At 36.8% G+C, this 15,313-nt stretch overlaps 1 protein-coding gene across 2 annotated transcripts in view; it reads left to right on the top strand.

The window, feature by feature from the left end:
- The first annotated feature begins 3,621 nt into the window (after nucleotides 1-3,621).
- Nucleotides 3,622-15,313, top strand: part of ANAPC1 (anaphase promoting complex subunit 1) — a 53,815-nt gene continuing 42,123 nt past the window's right edge. Inside the window, exons 1-13 of one of the 2 annotated variants that reach the window (XM_070948098.1) lie at nucleotides 3,622-3,698; nucleotides 4,277-4,350; nucleotides 5,557-5,705; nucleotides 6,051-6,271; nucleotides 7,270-7,476; nucleotides 8,354-8,449; nucleotides 9,096-9,186; nucleotides 9,288-9,353; nucleotides 10,653-10,790; nucleotides 11,424-11,564; nucleotides 12,353-12,413; nucleotides 12,840-13,027; nucleotides 14,284-14,358. In XM_070948098.1, the coding sequence (XP_070804199.1) occupies nucleotides 4,293-4,350; nucleotides 5,557-5,705; nucleotides 6,051-6,271; nucleotides 7,270-7,476; nucleotides 8,354-8,449; nucleotides 9,096-9,186; nucleotides 9,288-9,353; nucleotides 10,653-10,790; nucleotides 11,424-11,564; nucleotides 12,353-12,413; nucleotides 12,840-13,027; nucleotides 14,284-14,358 (1,491 nt within the window). In that variant the 5' untranslated portion in view covers nucleotides 3,622-3,698; nucleotides 4,277-4,292. Of the gene's footprint in view, nucleotides 3,699-4,276; nucleotides 4,351-5,556; nucleotides 5,706-6,050; nucleotides 6,272-7,269; nucleotides 7,477-8,353; nucleotides 8,450-9,095; nucleotides 9,187-9,287; nucleotides 9,354-10,652; nucleotides 10,791-11,423; nucleotides 11,565-12,352; nucleotides 12,414-12,839; nucleotides 13,028-14,283; nucleotides 14,359-15,313 lie in introns of those variants that run through there. The other variant, XM_070948090.1, reaches the window with a different exon arrangement.

Raw genomic sequence — 15,313 nt, 5'->3', positions numbered from 1 at the left:
TTCATAAGCATACAGTATTAGTATGAAAAATTGCTGAGAAATTCAGGAAAACAAGGTGATACTTGAAAAACACATTGCTTTTGTCACTGATGCTAGCTAGAAAACACCTAAACTTTTGTGGTCAGTTTTTAAAAATAATTTTTACATTAGCCTTTTTAGAAAGTTAAATCCACTAATCTTCAACTACCACCAGAACTACCAGAATAAGTTATGTAGTATCATCATTTTTTTTTTCAAACCACACTTACGATCTAAATGAGCATTACTGCACAATAATAGTAATTCATTTTTTTTTCCTTTTAGGAAAGTTGGAAGTTAAGGAAGGGCATCAGTGAGGTTGGGGAAGAAGTAGAATATGATGAAGAACTATATGTGGCTGGTAATATGGTCATTTGGAGCAGAGGAAGTAAAAGCCAATCTTCAGCAGTTTATAAAGCATTTACTGTTGACAGCTCTGTTCTGCAGGTATGAAAAGTGGTACGGTATAGAGTTTGTTTAGCTACATTGCCAAGGAAAGTTAAAGTCATGATTGCCTTTATTCTTTATGTTCAGGATTTGTTTCAAATTTGTTTTGAAAATAATGACCAGAGAATGGAGAAAAAGCTTCATTAGCACAACTTAATGTTCATGTGATCTATAATTTCAGTTCCTGATTTTTATATATACTTCAGCTTAAAAAACATCTGTCCAGAAGAATGTGGCATATGAGAACAAGATTACATGACTGAAAAAAAGGGATTTTTTCCTCAGCAGATTGTATCCTGCTTAAAAAAATTCCCCTGAAATGGTTATTGTCCTACTAATAATGAGAACATTCTTTCTTCTACTTGGAAAAAAAAAAGCATGAGATACAAATGATTTTCAGGAGGAAAATAGTGGAAAAGAAGAGGATTTATCGTTTCTCATAAAATCAAAGTCCTGACCTAATTTCAACGTCCCACATCTTTGCTTTAAAAAAAAATCAGGCAAGATAGCCAGTCTTCATTTAATGTCCACTTGTTCAAAGATACAAGTTCTTACAATGAGTTCTCACAGATGTGGCTGTCACAGCATCCTTATGATCATGTGATTGCACGTCAGGTGCTTAGCAACTGGCTAGCAGTTATCGCATTGCAACATCCCATCCTCATGAGATCACCTTTTGCAACCTTCACTGCTGGTTTCTAACAAGCAAAGTCAAAGGGGAAACTGGCAGGAGGCCTCAGATGGCAATTATATAACTGCAGGATGCTGCAACCACACAGGAGTCACCTAACAATAGCAACTTGTCAGTGTGGTCATGTGACATTGCCACTTACAACCATGTTGCTTAGTCATTGCTTAGTTTCCAGTCCCAATTACTGTTGTTAAGTGAGGACTTCCTGTAACCTGCACATTTGGCCTTAGTTTTCAGGACAGAATGTTGGCATTCCAAGCTTAATCAATGGAATCATAAGAAAAGCATGCAGTTTCAGAACAGGTTCCCCCCAACCTTTCCTTCATCTCTAGAGTAGGAGTGACGTAACCGTGTAAAGTAACTGTGTAAAGTTACTCTGGATTAACAATGTTTTGGTGGGGTGAGAGGTTTTTTTTTTTTTTTTTTTTGCTTTAATTTATATGCCACCCTTCTCCGGAGACTCAGGGCGGCTTACAATGTGTTTGTTGTGGCTCCGTTACCTGAGCCTATGTCATCGGCAGGAGAGGACTCCGAGAGTGAAGGAGAGGAGTTGGCAAGGCTTCCCTCTCCAGGACCCTCCTCTCTGGCAATGCCTTCGGTGTCCGCCGAAGGTCAAGAGATAGGCCCGGGGCCAAGCACGTCCACGCAGCCACAGGTGGACAGTAATGAGGGAGATGAGTCTTGGCTGGATCCTCGGCAGTGTCACAGAGATAAGCGCGCGCAACAGAAGAAGAGGCGTGCCAGAGATTAAGCTGAGTCCCTGGACAACACCCCACAGGGTATAAAAGGGGGTGAGGTGGCCATTCAGACTCTGTGACGGACAAAACTAACTACTATTGAGTCACATTGCATCTTTGGAAATAACATTATCTGCCTTGGATTTAATTACGGACTGGACTTGACAATTCTTGAACTGTGTGTATTTTGTTTATGAGTAAAGTCTTGGCAAGCAGCTACTGGATTGCTGCCAATCCTCTTATCGAAAGAATTGGTTGTCTGCCAGTTTATTTAACCCCCGGCTGTCTGTTTGTGTGCGTGTGTGAGACGGGGACAGAACATCGTTAAGCAATAGCCTTCATACTTTTGTATATTTATACAAAGTCAGTTTATTGCCCCCACAATCTGGGTCCTCATTTTACCTACCTTTGAAAGGATGGAAGGCTGAGTCAACCTTGAGCCTGGTGAGCTTTCTTCTTTTTCAGGATATTTTTTTCATTTTGTTTTACCTTCTAATATCTCACTATTATGTATGGATGTTGCCATTTTAGTGGAGCTATACTGAAGCCAGAATTTGAACATCAAAATGATAATACCATAGTTCCATGATGGCGAACCTATGGCATGCGTGCCACAGATGGCACACGGAGCATCTCTGTGTACATGCCCGCGTGCCTCCCACTGGCCAGCTGATTTTTGGGTCTCTGCTGGGAGGCGTGCACGCATGTGCGGGGTTGAGGGGTTTGTGTGTGCATGTGCCCCCTGTGCCCCTTTTTTTCCCAGGAGGCTTCAGGGATGCCTGCTAGCACAAAAATGGGGTGTGGGGAGTGCAGCATGCCCCCCATCCCGTCTTTTGTCCCAGGAGGCTTCAGGGAGACATGCTAGCACCAAAACGGGGGTCGCATACTTATGCACGCTCCCGTGGGGGCGGGGAAAGCATGGGGGGTCACGTGTGCATGCACAGGAGGTGGGGGGAGGATGGGTTGCGCATGCATTTGCAGGGCGGGACCTGCAAGGGGCATTTCATTATGGGTGTCGGCACACGCAAGTGCTTTTGGCATCTGAGGGAAAAAAGGTTCGCCATCACTGCCATAGATGATGATATCTAGTTTTGAATATATAGGACTATTTTCAGAACATAGATGAAAACAAAGCAAATTATTTATTTCACTGATTTTTTATTTTATTTTAGGCATTGTGGTGTGACTTCTCAATACCCCAGGAAAAATCTGAAAGAAATAAAGGTAAAAGTAATATTTTAGACCATTTGATTTAAGATCAGGAATTGGAAAAGCATTGCCCACATTGATATGAAGCTGCTCCAGAAATCAGTGCAGAAAATGCAGCCTTTTTGTGACAAAAATAGATGAATGGAAGATAATTTGAATCTCACTTGTTTCCCAATTTAGATAGCTGTCAGTTAGTAGAAAAATGTATCTGCATATTACAGAGCTCTTGCATAAATATCCACAGTATTGAAGGAAAGGATTACACTGCTTCTTTACCCTTTCAGGTAAGCTGTATTGAAGTATTATTTCTCCTCTTTTCTAACCAGAAAAGTGGCTGTAGTAGAGTCTGCATTTTTTTGAAATGCTTTTTATAATTGAACACTGTTAAAAGGACAATTTTTCAGCAAAATAGAAATTATGGATAAATAATTAAAACATGAAATTTCTGTTATTTGGATTAAATTGGATATTTTCCCATTATAATGAAATATATTTTAATATAACTTTTTATAGGTAGCGAATGTCTGGCCAACAAAATATGGCTTGTTATTTGAACGTAGCAGTTCCTCGCATGAAGTATCTCTAAATCCAAACAGGTAAAGTAAGATGATCGTTGCTTAGATCAGAGTTCCTGAACCTTTTCAGCTTTGCAGACCAGCGGCCGGTGGGGGGAGGGGATGGTTCTGCACACATTCATCCCCACGTGTGAACAGCATGCAAGCGTGTGCGCGCACACTCCTTTTGCGCAGCTCCATTTGTGTGCATCCCCACTTGTGTGAACAGTGGGCAAGTGTGTGACTAGTCAATCACAACACATCTTCCAAGATCGTTGTTACAGTGATAAATTGAGGAGACCCTCCCAAATAGGCTATATGCACTGTCAGAAAAAAAGTGAAATATAAAGACAAAATGTCATAATTGCCATATTCCCAATTTTCAAGCTGTTGTTCAGAATAATGGATGGGAATTATGCAAATATGCATGTGTATGTGCATAGCATCATATTTCCTTCTACTTTAACTTGTATGCCTAACTTATTAGAACATTTCTGATCAAATCACAGTTCATTGCTAATATGCAATTTGTTACTTTGGAGCTTATGTGGCCTTCAATTTGAAGTTGTTATCAGAACATTTGTGGTAGTATTTAGAATTTTTGTTCATTTTTTTTTTAGAGAACCTTTGCCTACCATGTTCAGCATGCTCCACCCGTTAGATGAAATAACACCAATGGTTTGTAAGTCTGGAGGTAAATTATGTAATGCACAAAAAGTAAGATAATTTTAGATCAGCTGTAATCAGAGACACTTAGCTTTGTTGATTTCTCTGCATTTGGTAACTTTTAAAAATATGAGATATTGGGATACATACTGAATTATTTATAAATAGTTACATACATAATTGATATGTATATTCAAGATTCAATTTATCTTGAAATTGAACACATAGAATAGTAAGCTTAATGTCAGGGTTCCAAGTAACACCCCCAACGAAAGAAGACTCCGAAGTTCCTCAAAGTTCCATTTTATTAGAGATGTCATATTGGCACATCTGGGAAAATCCGAATCTGAAAGCTTCCAGGTTTTCCCCACCCAAAAGAAAATCCAAGTCCCTTCCCTTGCACCCACATGTCCATCACATGGTCCAATCAATGCACCGTCCCAACTGGAGATGCCTCCCAGTCATGCCACTCCAGGTGTAGGCCGAATGTCCTTGACTCTCAGAGAAAGGAATGTTATTATGGCTAGATATCTCCACTATTCCATGCAATCCCCCCTCCCAGTTTCACAGCACTAAGGAAGGCAGCCCTGAAGATCCAAAGAAAAAGATGGCCTCCAGGGCTGACACTTGAATTGTTTAGGTTTCCCCAATCTGGTGCCTTTTAGATATTTTAGATGGCAAACTCCCATAAATCCAGTCACCATACTGTACCCAGTGGATTAGGATGATTAAAAATATAGTGCAACGCATCTGGAAGACATTAAATTGGAAAAGGATTATCAGAAAACAGCTCAGCAGCTGGCTAACTTTGTTGGAAGCTAAGGAGGACTAGACTTGGTTAATACTGGGATGGGAGGAAATAAAGGGCTGTAAGCTAACCTGGAAAGTTGAAAAAATATTGAAAAAAACAGCAGCAGATCACTTCTGTATTTTTGTCAAAAACATGTTCATATTCATGAAATCACCCAGTCTAGCTAGACTTGGAGGAGGATAATCTTCACTTTATAAAAAAAATGTTAACATTTATCCCATTTTTTTCAGTAGTGGAATTTAGTTACAAAAGAAAAGGGGACATAATAGACATACCAAGGAAAAAAATTACAGGGGCATAAGTTGCAAATAGATCTATTTTATTTATAACTGAAGCTATTTAAAAATGTGGCAAGTTTTACAGATAATTGTTTAGAAATCATGTCTCTTGACAAGTAATCAGTTTGATCCTCTCTCCACTTAGCAGCCTTGTTTACCTCTGCCAGAATACAGTATGTTGCTGATTATTCCATGAGAATAGTTTTCGTCAATGCTGAGCCCTCCATTCTAATGACGTATGATGCCTCTCAGTGCTTGCATTCCATATGGGCCCTTCGAAGAGTAAAAGCAGAGGTAAAAAAATTAAGGATGAAGTGAGTATGGTATCCGAGAACACGAGGATAATTGATGGCTTGCCTATTCTGTGAGTGGTTGTTGTTCTGTGTAGCTTACACTGCACAGTCATCTGAATATGCTGGGTTCTGAGATTTATATATTGGATAGAGGTCAGCAACTTAGTGGCTTCCTAAGGTTTTATAACTCCCATAATTAATGATTATTGGCTGGATTAATGGAAATTTATGGAAGTGATACTTAGAAAATCTGAAAGGCCACTTTTTTAAAAAATCCTGTCTTAAAATGTGAAGTTATACATACGATTATTTAAATCACACAAACACATTTCTTATTTATCTGTAGGAGCAAAGTGCAGTCTTGAAGGTCTCTGAGCAGGCATGGACCCCACAGCATGCAGCTGCCAGCAGTTCCTTCACTGCCCATCTTAAGAATCTATCTAAGGGTGACTCGCCTATGACTTCTCCATTCCAGAACTATTCCTCTATTTGTAGCCAAAGCAGGTCGGCATCATCCCCTAGCATCCATTCCCGTTCACCTTCCATTTCCAACATGGCAGCTTTGAGGTAGGTTGCTCACTTTTCCTGTCCTTGTACTTTCTCTTATTTCAGGATTATCATTATAGCAGGGGTCAGGCATGCTGCTGAGATCTATATTTCCTTTATTTATGACTATTTTGTAAACAATGAAACTAAGTGAGATTTCAAAATTTTTAAGTTTTAGGAGTTCCTGCTGTAGTCGTAAGTACTTGAGTTCTTAATTTCCCCTTCTCAGTTTTTGAGTAACCCTTAATAATTTCAGGGTCACAGTTATATTTATATATTGCCATAAATGCATATAGTATTTTATTTCATGAACAAAGGTAAATATGCATGTCCCAGGATAACGTTGCAGGATCCAATCTGGGTCGGCCACTGGGACCAGAGGTTTAGTCGTGTCACATTCTAGTGAGTGAGAGAGAAGAGTGAGGATGGGTTCCAGCATGAGTCCAAAAGCTTGGAAGACTAAACCACTGGTTTCCCCACCATCCAGTCAGAGCTGAAGAAGCTTCTTGGATGAGAAGCAAAACGTCTTCAAAGAAAAACCAGAAAGTTCAGTTGCCTCTTGAAAAAAGCACCTTTGGGACAACTCTGGCCCCATGACCGACCCAAATTGGATCCCACAGTATTTTATTTCATTTAATTTATTGGTATATATGAATCCTTGTTCTGTAGTAGTAGTTAACATGAGATCTGGTACTGGCTACTAATTTGATTGGCTTTAGGATTGGATTGGACCAATTTATTAAAGTCATGGGGATTTGGCAGTGTTCCTGCCTCTCCATTGGTTGGGGGACTAGTGCTTCCCTTGTGTAGTTGGTTGGCCAGCGTGAGAACAGACTACTAGACTAGGTGGGCCAGGGTTCCAATCCAGCAGGGCATTGTTTATGTTCTTATGTTATGTTCTTATTCTGTAGTGCATGAAATCCTAAAATGTAAGAATTTGGGCCTGTAGTGGAAAGGGAAGTTAGCTGCTGTACATGTATTCTCATAGAGAAAATAAACGTATTTCTTTGTCTTTGCAGCCGATCTCATTCACCAGCCTTAGGGGTACATTCTTTCTCAGGGGTACAGAGATTCAACTTCTCCAGTCATGTTCAATCGCCTAGGAGGCACAGTGCCTGCCATTCTCCAAACAGTGCTTCTGAGTCATTTCTTGCCCCAGAAACTGAACTCATTGTTCCAGAGCTTTGCATAGAGCATCTATGGACAGAAGCCTTCACTACCCTGAGGTTTGGAAGAATTTATTCCATCTAAAAGAAGTCTTTACAGAATCCTGACTTCCTCAAACCAAATGATTTAATCTTCAGAAAAGAATACTTTATGTGGCCATATTTCTGCATGTAATGATAAGCCAGGCATTTGGAGGAAAAACAAGCTCTGACTTGAAACTCTCTTGCAACCATGAATGCATTAAACCAGGGGTCTCCAACCTTGGCAACTTTAAGCCTGGAGGACTTCAGCTCCCAGAATTTTTTGCTGCCTGGGGAATTCTGGGAGTTGAAGTCTTGCAGGCTTAAAGTTGCCAAGGTTGGAGACCCCTGCATTAAACCACTATCTCTGTTTTCTTTGGTGAACATATTTTCTTGTATAAATGACAGGACAATATTGAGTTCATATGAGTGAACATTCACATTGTGATTTAATAAGCCAGGGTCATATGTTTATTGTGAAGTAAAATACAGTTATTGCACTGAAACAGTAAAGAATAAAGAGCATTAATAGTGTTTTCCTCCACAGCTTAGACTGCTATAAAGCTCTATAAAGCTATATATAAAGTTAAGTGCTATTGCTAATTTGTAATTATCTGGGTGAATCTCATCAGAAGTTTATTTTTGGAGCTAAAGTGAATACCATATGCTCTACCATTCAGTTATGCCAAACTATACTTAGCAACTCATGGCTTATAACCTATGTATAAATCATATTTCTGATTATCTTAGTCATTATCTAAATCCACAGTATGGCTACCCATTCATTCTGATTGAACTCTATGATTTCCTTCTGAGTTTATATATACAAATATATAGCATTTAGAATGATAGGGCAAATACTTAAGTTTCTTACTTGAAGAAGTCTATATTATTCTTTGCTTTTAAATGTTGATAGGGAGAAGAATTGTCAAGCCTCCAAAGTATTTATTACAACTGATTTTTGTGGGCAAAAGTTTTTGTGCTATTTAGTGGAATCCCAGCTCCAATTGCGGTAAGTATGTTTTGATATTTATTATTTTTATTTATTGTATACATTTAAAGATACAGCTTAGTTTTCCAATTGGATAGGAAAATATTATTTGAATTTTTTCACAATGTATTAACCGGCTCAAGGTTGACTCAGCCTTTCATCCTTCCCAGGTCGGTAAAATGAGGACACAGATTATTGGGGGCAATAAGATGACTGTGTAAACTGCTTAGAGAGTGCTCTAAAGCACTATGAAGCAATATATAAACCTAAGTGGTATTGCTAACTTGTAATTATTTGGGTGAATCTGCTCAGAAGTTTCATTTTTGGAGCTAAAGTGAATACCATATGCACTACCATTCAGTTATGCCAAACTATACTTAACATGGCTTATAACCTATGAATAAATCAGACTTCTGATGATCTTAGTCATTACTTAATAACAAAACATAACCTGCCAATTCAGACATTTGCTCCAAATCAAAGGAAAGCTGTTTTTTTTTGTCAAGGCTAAAGGCACTCCATCTTGATCTAGTCTCTAGGTCAAATATTTATGCGTATTGTATTATCTCATTGATAGACATTTTTTGGTTTCTAGAAAAAATTGCTTCTATTATATTACAGTCATTTTTATGTAAGATTGTTCTGTTCCTCCCAACTCCACTTTTAGATGTGTAAAGTTTCAGCAGAGTAATGATAAGTCACAGTTGATCTTTGGTGCCATTACCAACATCCATGCAAAGGATGCAGCTCCAGTTGATGTAAGTATGAGTATGTGAATTACATGTAACTTGTATTAATTGACAGCATTTACCCAGATAATTGCAGATTAACGTATTCTCTTCATTTGATGGATTTACAGAACGTTGATACAATGCTGGTTCTGGAAGGCAATGGAAACTTAGTGCTCTATACTGGAGTGGTTCGAGTATGTACATTATTTCTCTTCATTAATAGCTTTATGTTTTATCCATAGTTTCTTTTGTAACATTTTTCTCCTTTTTTCCATCTTATGCAAGCCCTTTCTATTCCGTTTATGTGCCCTTTCTTTTGTTTAGTATTTCTCCTATGTGTAATAGCATCTCTGTTCTTCTTTCCATTTCCCTTTCATTGTATTGTGTATGAATCTTGTTTTCTTCGGATGTGTGCTATTGTACTCAGTTGCCTCTATTTCAATGAGATGTAGGGTCAGGCATGTGATAGTCATGTCTGTTTCTTCCTCTTTCCTACTCCCACTTGTTTTTGAAAACAAGAATATAAAAAATGAAAGCTGCAATCAACAATACAAAAGGGAGCGCCTTTTTAATTTTTCCACTCTGGGAGAGCTTTTTTTTCTTTTATAGTAAAAATCATATCGCTCAGGGAAAACAACACAAAAAGGGCAATTTTCAATAGAAAATGCTCCAGAAGAAAGAAAGAAATTAAAATAAGGGAACTGGAAATTCATTAAATCAGCCACTGATAAGGGAAGGCAACATTTACCTGAAGGAACTAGATCCTCTGTTGTACTTTAGAGAATATCTGTTTCTTTCAATTCAATAATGAAAAGAATAAACAAAAATTTTATAAGATTTTGAAACATTATAAACATATACTCTTGCATAGGCTCAGTATGAGAGGAGACAGATTTGGGGCATTATTTATTTTGTTATGTTTTGGGTGTGTAAGCATTGCCAGTTGTTTGAGTAGGCACTAGTAGGTTAAGTAGTAGTTAAGTTAAAATCTAAGGTGGCGGTGTATTGTCAGGATTCATTCAGACTTGAACTAGAAGATCTGCATGTAGATTCAAGAACACAGCTTGATTAAATACTTTTATTGTAGATATTAGAAAAATCTTAACAAGGTTCTTAAGATTTAAGCTTTATATACAGGTTATTTCTTTCACCTTTACCATGTAATGAATCAACAATTGTTCATTTCTCATTGGGAGAAGTGATGGGCACCTGTATATGTTAAATCTTCAGATTTTGCTTGTTTTTGCTCTCGCACATGAGATATTATCCAATTCTACATGGACATTTTTCAATATTCAGTTTATCACAATATGTGTTAAGTATAGATTTTGTTCCAGCATTCTAGATCAGTGTTCTTCAAATCTGACAACTTTTAAGATGTTGGGCTGTTCAACTGTTTTAAAATAATTGCTTAGGCTTAATATCTTAAGAATATTTTACCTTTAAAAACTACCTATATTAAAACAACTGTCTGCTTTGTTTCCTATTAAAAGGTAGGAAAAGTATTTATACCTGGTTTACCAGTTCCATCAATGACAATGTCAAATCAAATGCCTCGTCCAAGCACTCCTCTGGATAGTATCGGCACCCCTTCCAAGCCTTTGAATAAACTCCTTGGTCCCTTAGATGAGGTAAGGAATAATGGTATTTCTTTAGCTGTCAAGACTTGCATTGCATATTTTTCCACAGCTCTCTATATTAATATTAAAGAAACATTTCAAAAATTTTGCATTACTGAGTGGTCTTTTTCTCCTTAGGGTGCCTTTGTATCAGCAGTTACTCAGACTTTTTTGGACACAGATGCCAAATCACCTCTTCCAATTTATCAGTATCCAAGATTGTAATGAATGTATACAAGTTTTTTTCAGACTTGGCAATTTTAAGATGTGTGAACTTCAACTCCCAGAATTCCCTAGCCAGGCAGAGAAACACTGGTTTATACTGAGGATTGCACATAGTCTTTTAGGACAAAGTCCAAAAATGGTAAATCTAGGCCTGATTACAGGTTAAGAAAACTGCATGGAAATCATCAGAAGCCAAACTCAATTAGGGCTTCAGGCAATGTGTTGGTGGACTGCTGTTCCCATTGCTACTCACCATTGAAGTTCAGCATGTTCACTGGAGCTATGTGTTATTCATGTTTGATTCAAATAGCAGTCAGAGTTGCTAATTTAAGAGGGTTGAATTACATCATCTCAAATTTTTTCCAACTATAAGTTCCTGTAATAATTTTTATAACTGCAAAACATTTTCTCCTTTTATAGCAAGGTGTGCTGTCCCCTGTTCCGGAGTTGAGGGATTCCTCCAAACTTCAAGACTCCTCTTATATTGATGATTGTACTTTTCAGCAACTTTCAACTTTTATTCATTCTGTAAGAGATCCTGTTCAGAACAGAGTGACTCTGGTAAATTTAACTCTTTAAGTTGAGTGATTTGCTCAAATATCATTTGTATTTGAACTTCTAAAATATGGTTTGAAGGATTTATTATTCCTTCAAATAATAATTATTTGATAATAATAATCAACAAACTTGTTGGTGGCTTGGGTGTAAATATTAACCCAACTGTCTTGTATCTGGAGGAAATCAGAGATTTATTAATACTGGGACATGCTTGGAGGATTGGAAACTTATCTGAATAGAATTGTTGTCTAGCAGGTTTGAGCCTAAAACTGCTTTAGAAGTAGGATGTAATATACACATAGTATATATCTACTGTGATTATCTGAAACAGAAAGATCAGAACATTTGAAAGTATTGGTCCAAGGAAACCTGTCTTGTTTCCTGGTCATGCTAGTATTTAGGTACTTAGGCAAGTTTCTTTTACTGTATTTAAGTACATTTTACAACATGGTACAATGTAGTGAGTGATTTACTGCTATAGGATTGATTGATTTTTAATCCCACCAGTTATAAAAGTATTGTACAATTAATATCTGTATCATTAAATTATTTTATAAAGAGATGCCTCCTTGTGCTTTAGTTAGTTTGCTTGGCATATTAACTGTCTTGAACAATTAAAATGGAGGATAACAATGAATCCTTTCTAACTAAAACCCGCACAAGGCTGAAGACAACAGCTTTCTATTTGTCTTTGGGATACCTTAAATCTGCCATAGCTTATATAATAATATATATTGCAGATTCTGAATGTTTTCTTTGTGGGATGATGTAATCTATCTTTCTTCTTCTAGGAATTTAATAATGGCTCAATGGTTAGAATCACCATTCCTGAAATTGCAACTTCAGAATTAGGTATGATGTTAATTTCATACTCTCCTTTTCTTTTCTTTTTTTAATTAAGAACTGCTGTGGAATTGAGCAAATTAAAAGCAGCCTTCATTAGAACGGCTGTGGAATCTGAGACTTTAATGATTCATTTCTCTGTCTAATTAAGTTCAAAATTAAAAAAAAAAACAGCTAATGTTAAAAATGCTATTGTTAAAAATGTTCATCTCATTTCATTGGAAACCTGTCACATTTTTCCACATGCAATGTGAAGCTTAGTCATCTTGATTTTATTGAAATATGCAAGCTGCTCTTTTGCTGAAATAATTGTATTGGCCTCAAATATGCCAAATGAAGCATAGAACAAGTTCTTTGTCTTACAAATAACTAGGTTCTGGATTACTGACTTACTCACATTCTTTTTTTGTGTTCTTTCTGCCTTACCTTGAATAGTCAGAATATGTTTACAAGGCATTAAGAGTATCCTGCCCAAAGAGATTGCTGTCCAAATACTTGTCAGATGGTATAATGCCTACAATGCACCTGGAGGGCCAAGCTACTATTCAGAGTGGACCTTATTTGTGACCTGTCTCTTGAACATGATGGGTTATAACACAGAGAGAGTAGCATGGACACGCAATGTAAGTAAACTTGCAATCTTATAAATGACAGCGGCTGCCTTGAAACTCTGATCTTAACTTTGCTGTAGGTATTTAAACAAAGACCGAATGACCATTTATCTAGAATGCTTTAGTAGTGGAATCTTACTAGTATTGAGCTGATTTCCAAGTTCCTTCCATTCTGCGATTCTTGACTTCGAGTCACCTGCTAATATTATTCAGAAAATTTGTTCTCCAAAAGTGCTTATCATTTTCAGATACCTTAAGTAAAATAGTATATGCCTTGTTAATATTAATGAAAAGAGACTATTGAAATAATGTTGCACTCTTCTTCTTATTTCGTCTCTTCCCCATGTTTTACTTTCAAGTCCTATATTTTGCAGAAATATTCTAGTGCTTTTTATTTGACTGAGTACACAGTATTATTAAAAGAAATCTTAGATGCATATAAATTTCTATTACAGGAACATTTGCTCATAATGATTTTTTGTGCATGAATAGAAGTAATTGATACATAGAGTTACTATTCATTATTTTGAATTTAATGTAAGTGTAACACTGAAATATGAATTCTCTGTTTTAAAATTTACAAATATTTTTCTTGTGAGTGAAACATAGGAAGATATTTTATATAAATATCATACATATAAATAGCAACATTCTACAATTTGATTTGAGCTTGCTGTTTTTGTCAGAGGTCAAATCTTATCTGTAATCTCCCAGTGGCTATCCCTTAAATACATTAGCATGTTAGTCTTATTAGAAATTCTTCTCTTACTGCCCTAACCATTCACACTAAATTTGTGTTACTATACCAAAAACTGATACATGAAAACAATTCATAAACTTCCCTTTTTACATGAATAATTGTGTGTCCATTTTTGCTGCATACTTTGTGATCAAGAGTCTATGTTCTCTGAAGGCAGTTGTTCTCTGAAGGCAATTCACCAACCAGTTAAGATGGTTATATTTGATTGCTTCTCCTTAGCCCATTGTGTCCAGCTTTTTTATTTCAAAGTTGGTTTCCATTAAACTGGGCGTGTTTAATTTTCAAACAGTTGCAAGCGTCAATGGATGTATTGAATCCTTACATCCATAATTTGTGGACTAGGAGATACAGTAATACATTCATTCTTCGAAATTACTTGTAGTAGAAAATATGTAAAGGAGTAATGGCAAATTGTATGTGGAACTTTTGAATTTCATCACAAATGGCTCTGAATACTCATGTGATATCCTGAATTTCTGTATGATTATTTCTTTTCTGTTCACTTCAGCTAGATTTTGAAGGATCTCTTTCGCCAGTCATTGCTCCCAAAAAAGCTCGGCCTTCAGAGACAGGATCAGATGAAGTAAGAGAAGAATTATTTAATTAATCATTCCAGACAGGTTAGATATGTCTGAATTCATATTATTCAGGAATTTTTTGAATGGATCATATATATGAACTGCCAAAAGAGACTTGTTTTTGTATGAAGGCTAATATAATTTGTTGATTTATGATTTAATGAGTAGCAACTTTATTTGTAATCTTCAAAGAGGTTCCATCTGTTACTGAAGGAAATCAACATCATTTATGAATAGAGATGTGCAAATAAATTATTTTGAGTTTGAAATAGGCTATATTGACCTTGAGACCAGTTTGGTACAGTGGTTAAAGGTGCCAGGTTAGAAACTGAGAGATAATGAGTTCTAGTCCTGCCTTTGGCATAAAGCCAGTTGGATGACTAATCTAGACACTTTGAGCACTAAGAAGGTGATGACAAAACACTTCCAAAAATCTTGCTGAGAAACTGCACGGACTGCCAGGCAATTGTCAGGAATCAGGACTGACTTGAAGGCATACATATGCATGTACAACCCCCCCCCCCACACACACATCTTATAGGAAGTTTTCTGACACTTTTGCAATTAACACAGAAATGCTCTCATGTTGTTCTGACCTTACTGAAAAATGGTACAAGCTTTAAATAAATAACTGTTTTGAACTACCGTAGGAATGTTTACAACAAAATCAGATGAGTTATTCAAAATAGTAAATAGTATGCATATCTCTAATTATAAATGTATGTACATATTGTACGAAGTGAGGCCATAGTCTACCTAGCCAAGCAGGTTTTACTCTGACTTAGTAAGCTCCCTCATAGTGAGAAACTCTACCAAATATTAGGGAGACCCTGCAAAAATCTATTTGAAATCCAGGCATTTCAGGAGAAATGATTTATTTTGATTCATTGATCAGATTTATATAGCCCCGCCCCCCCAAGTCACAAGTGTTTGAAGTTAAATGAATGAACATTACAGGGT

Source organism: Pituophis catenifer, unplaced genomic scaffold (assembly GCF_029215685.1).
Source record: "Pituophis catenifer annectens isolate HBS135680 unplaced genomic scaffold, rPitCat1.0.hap2 SCAF_1, whole genome shotgun sequence".
Classification (NCBI taxonomy): Eukaryota; Metazoa; Chordata; class Lepidosauria; order Squamata; family Colubridae; genus Pituophis; species Pituophis catenifer.
This window is presented reverse-complemented; position numbering and strand designations above follow the sequence as displayed.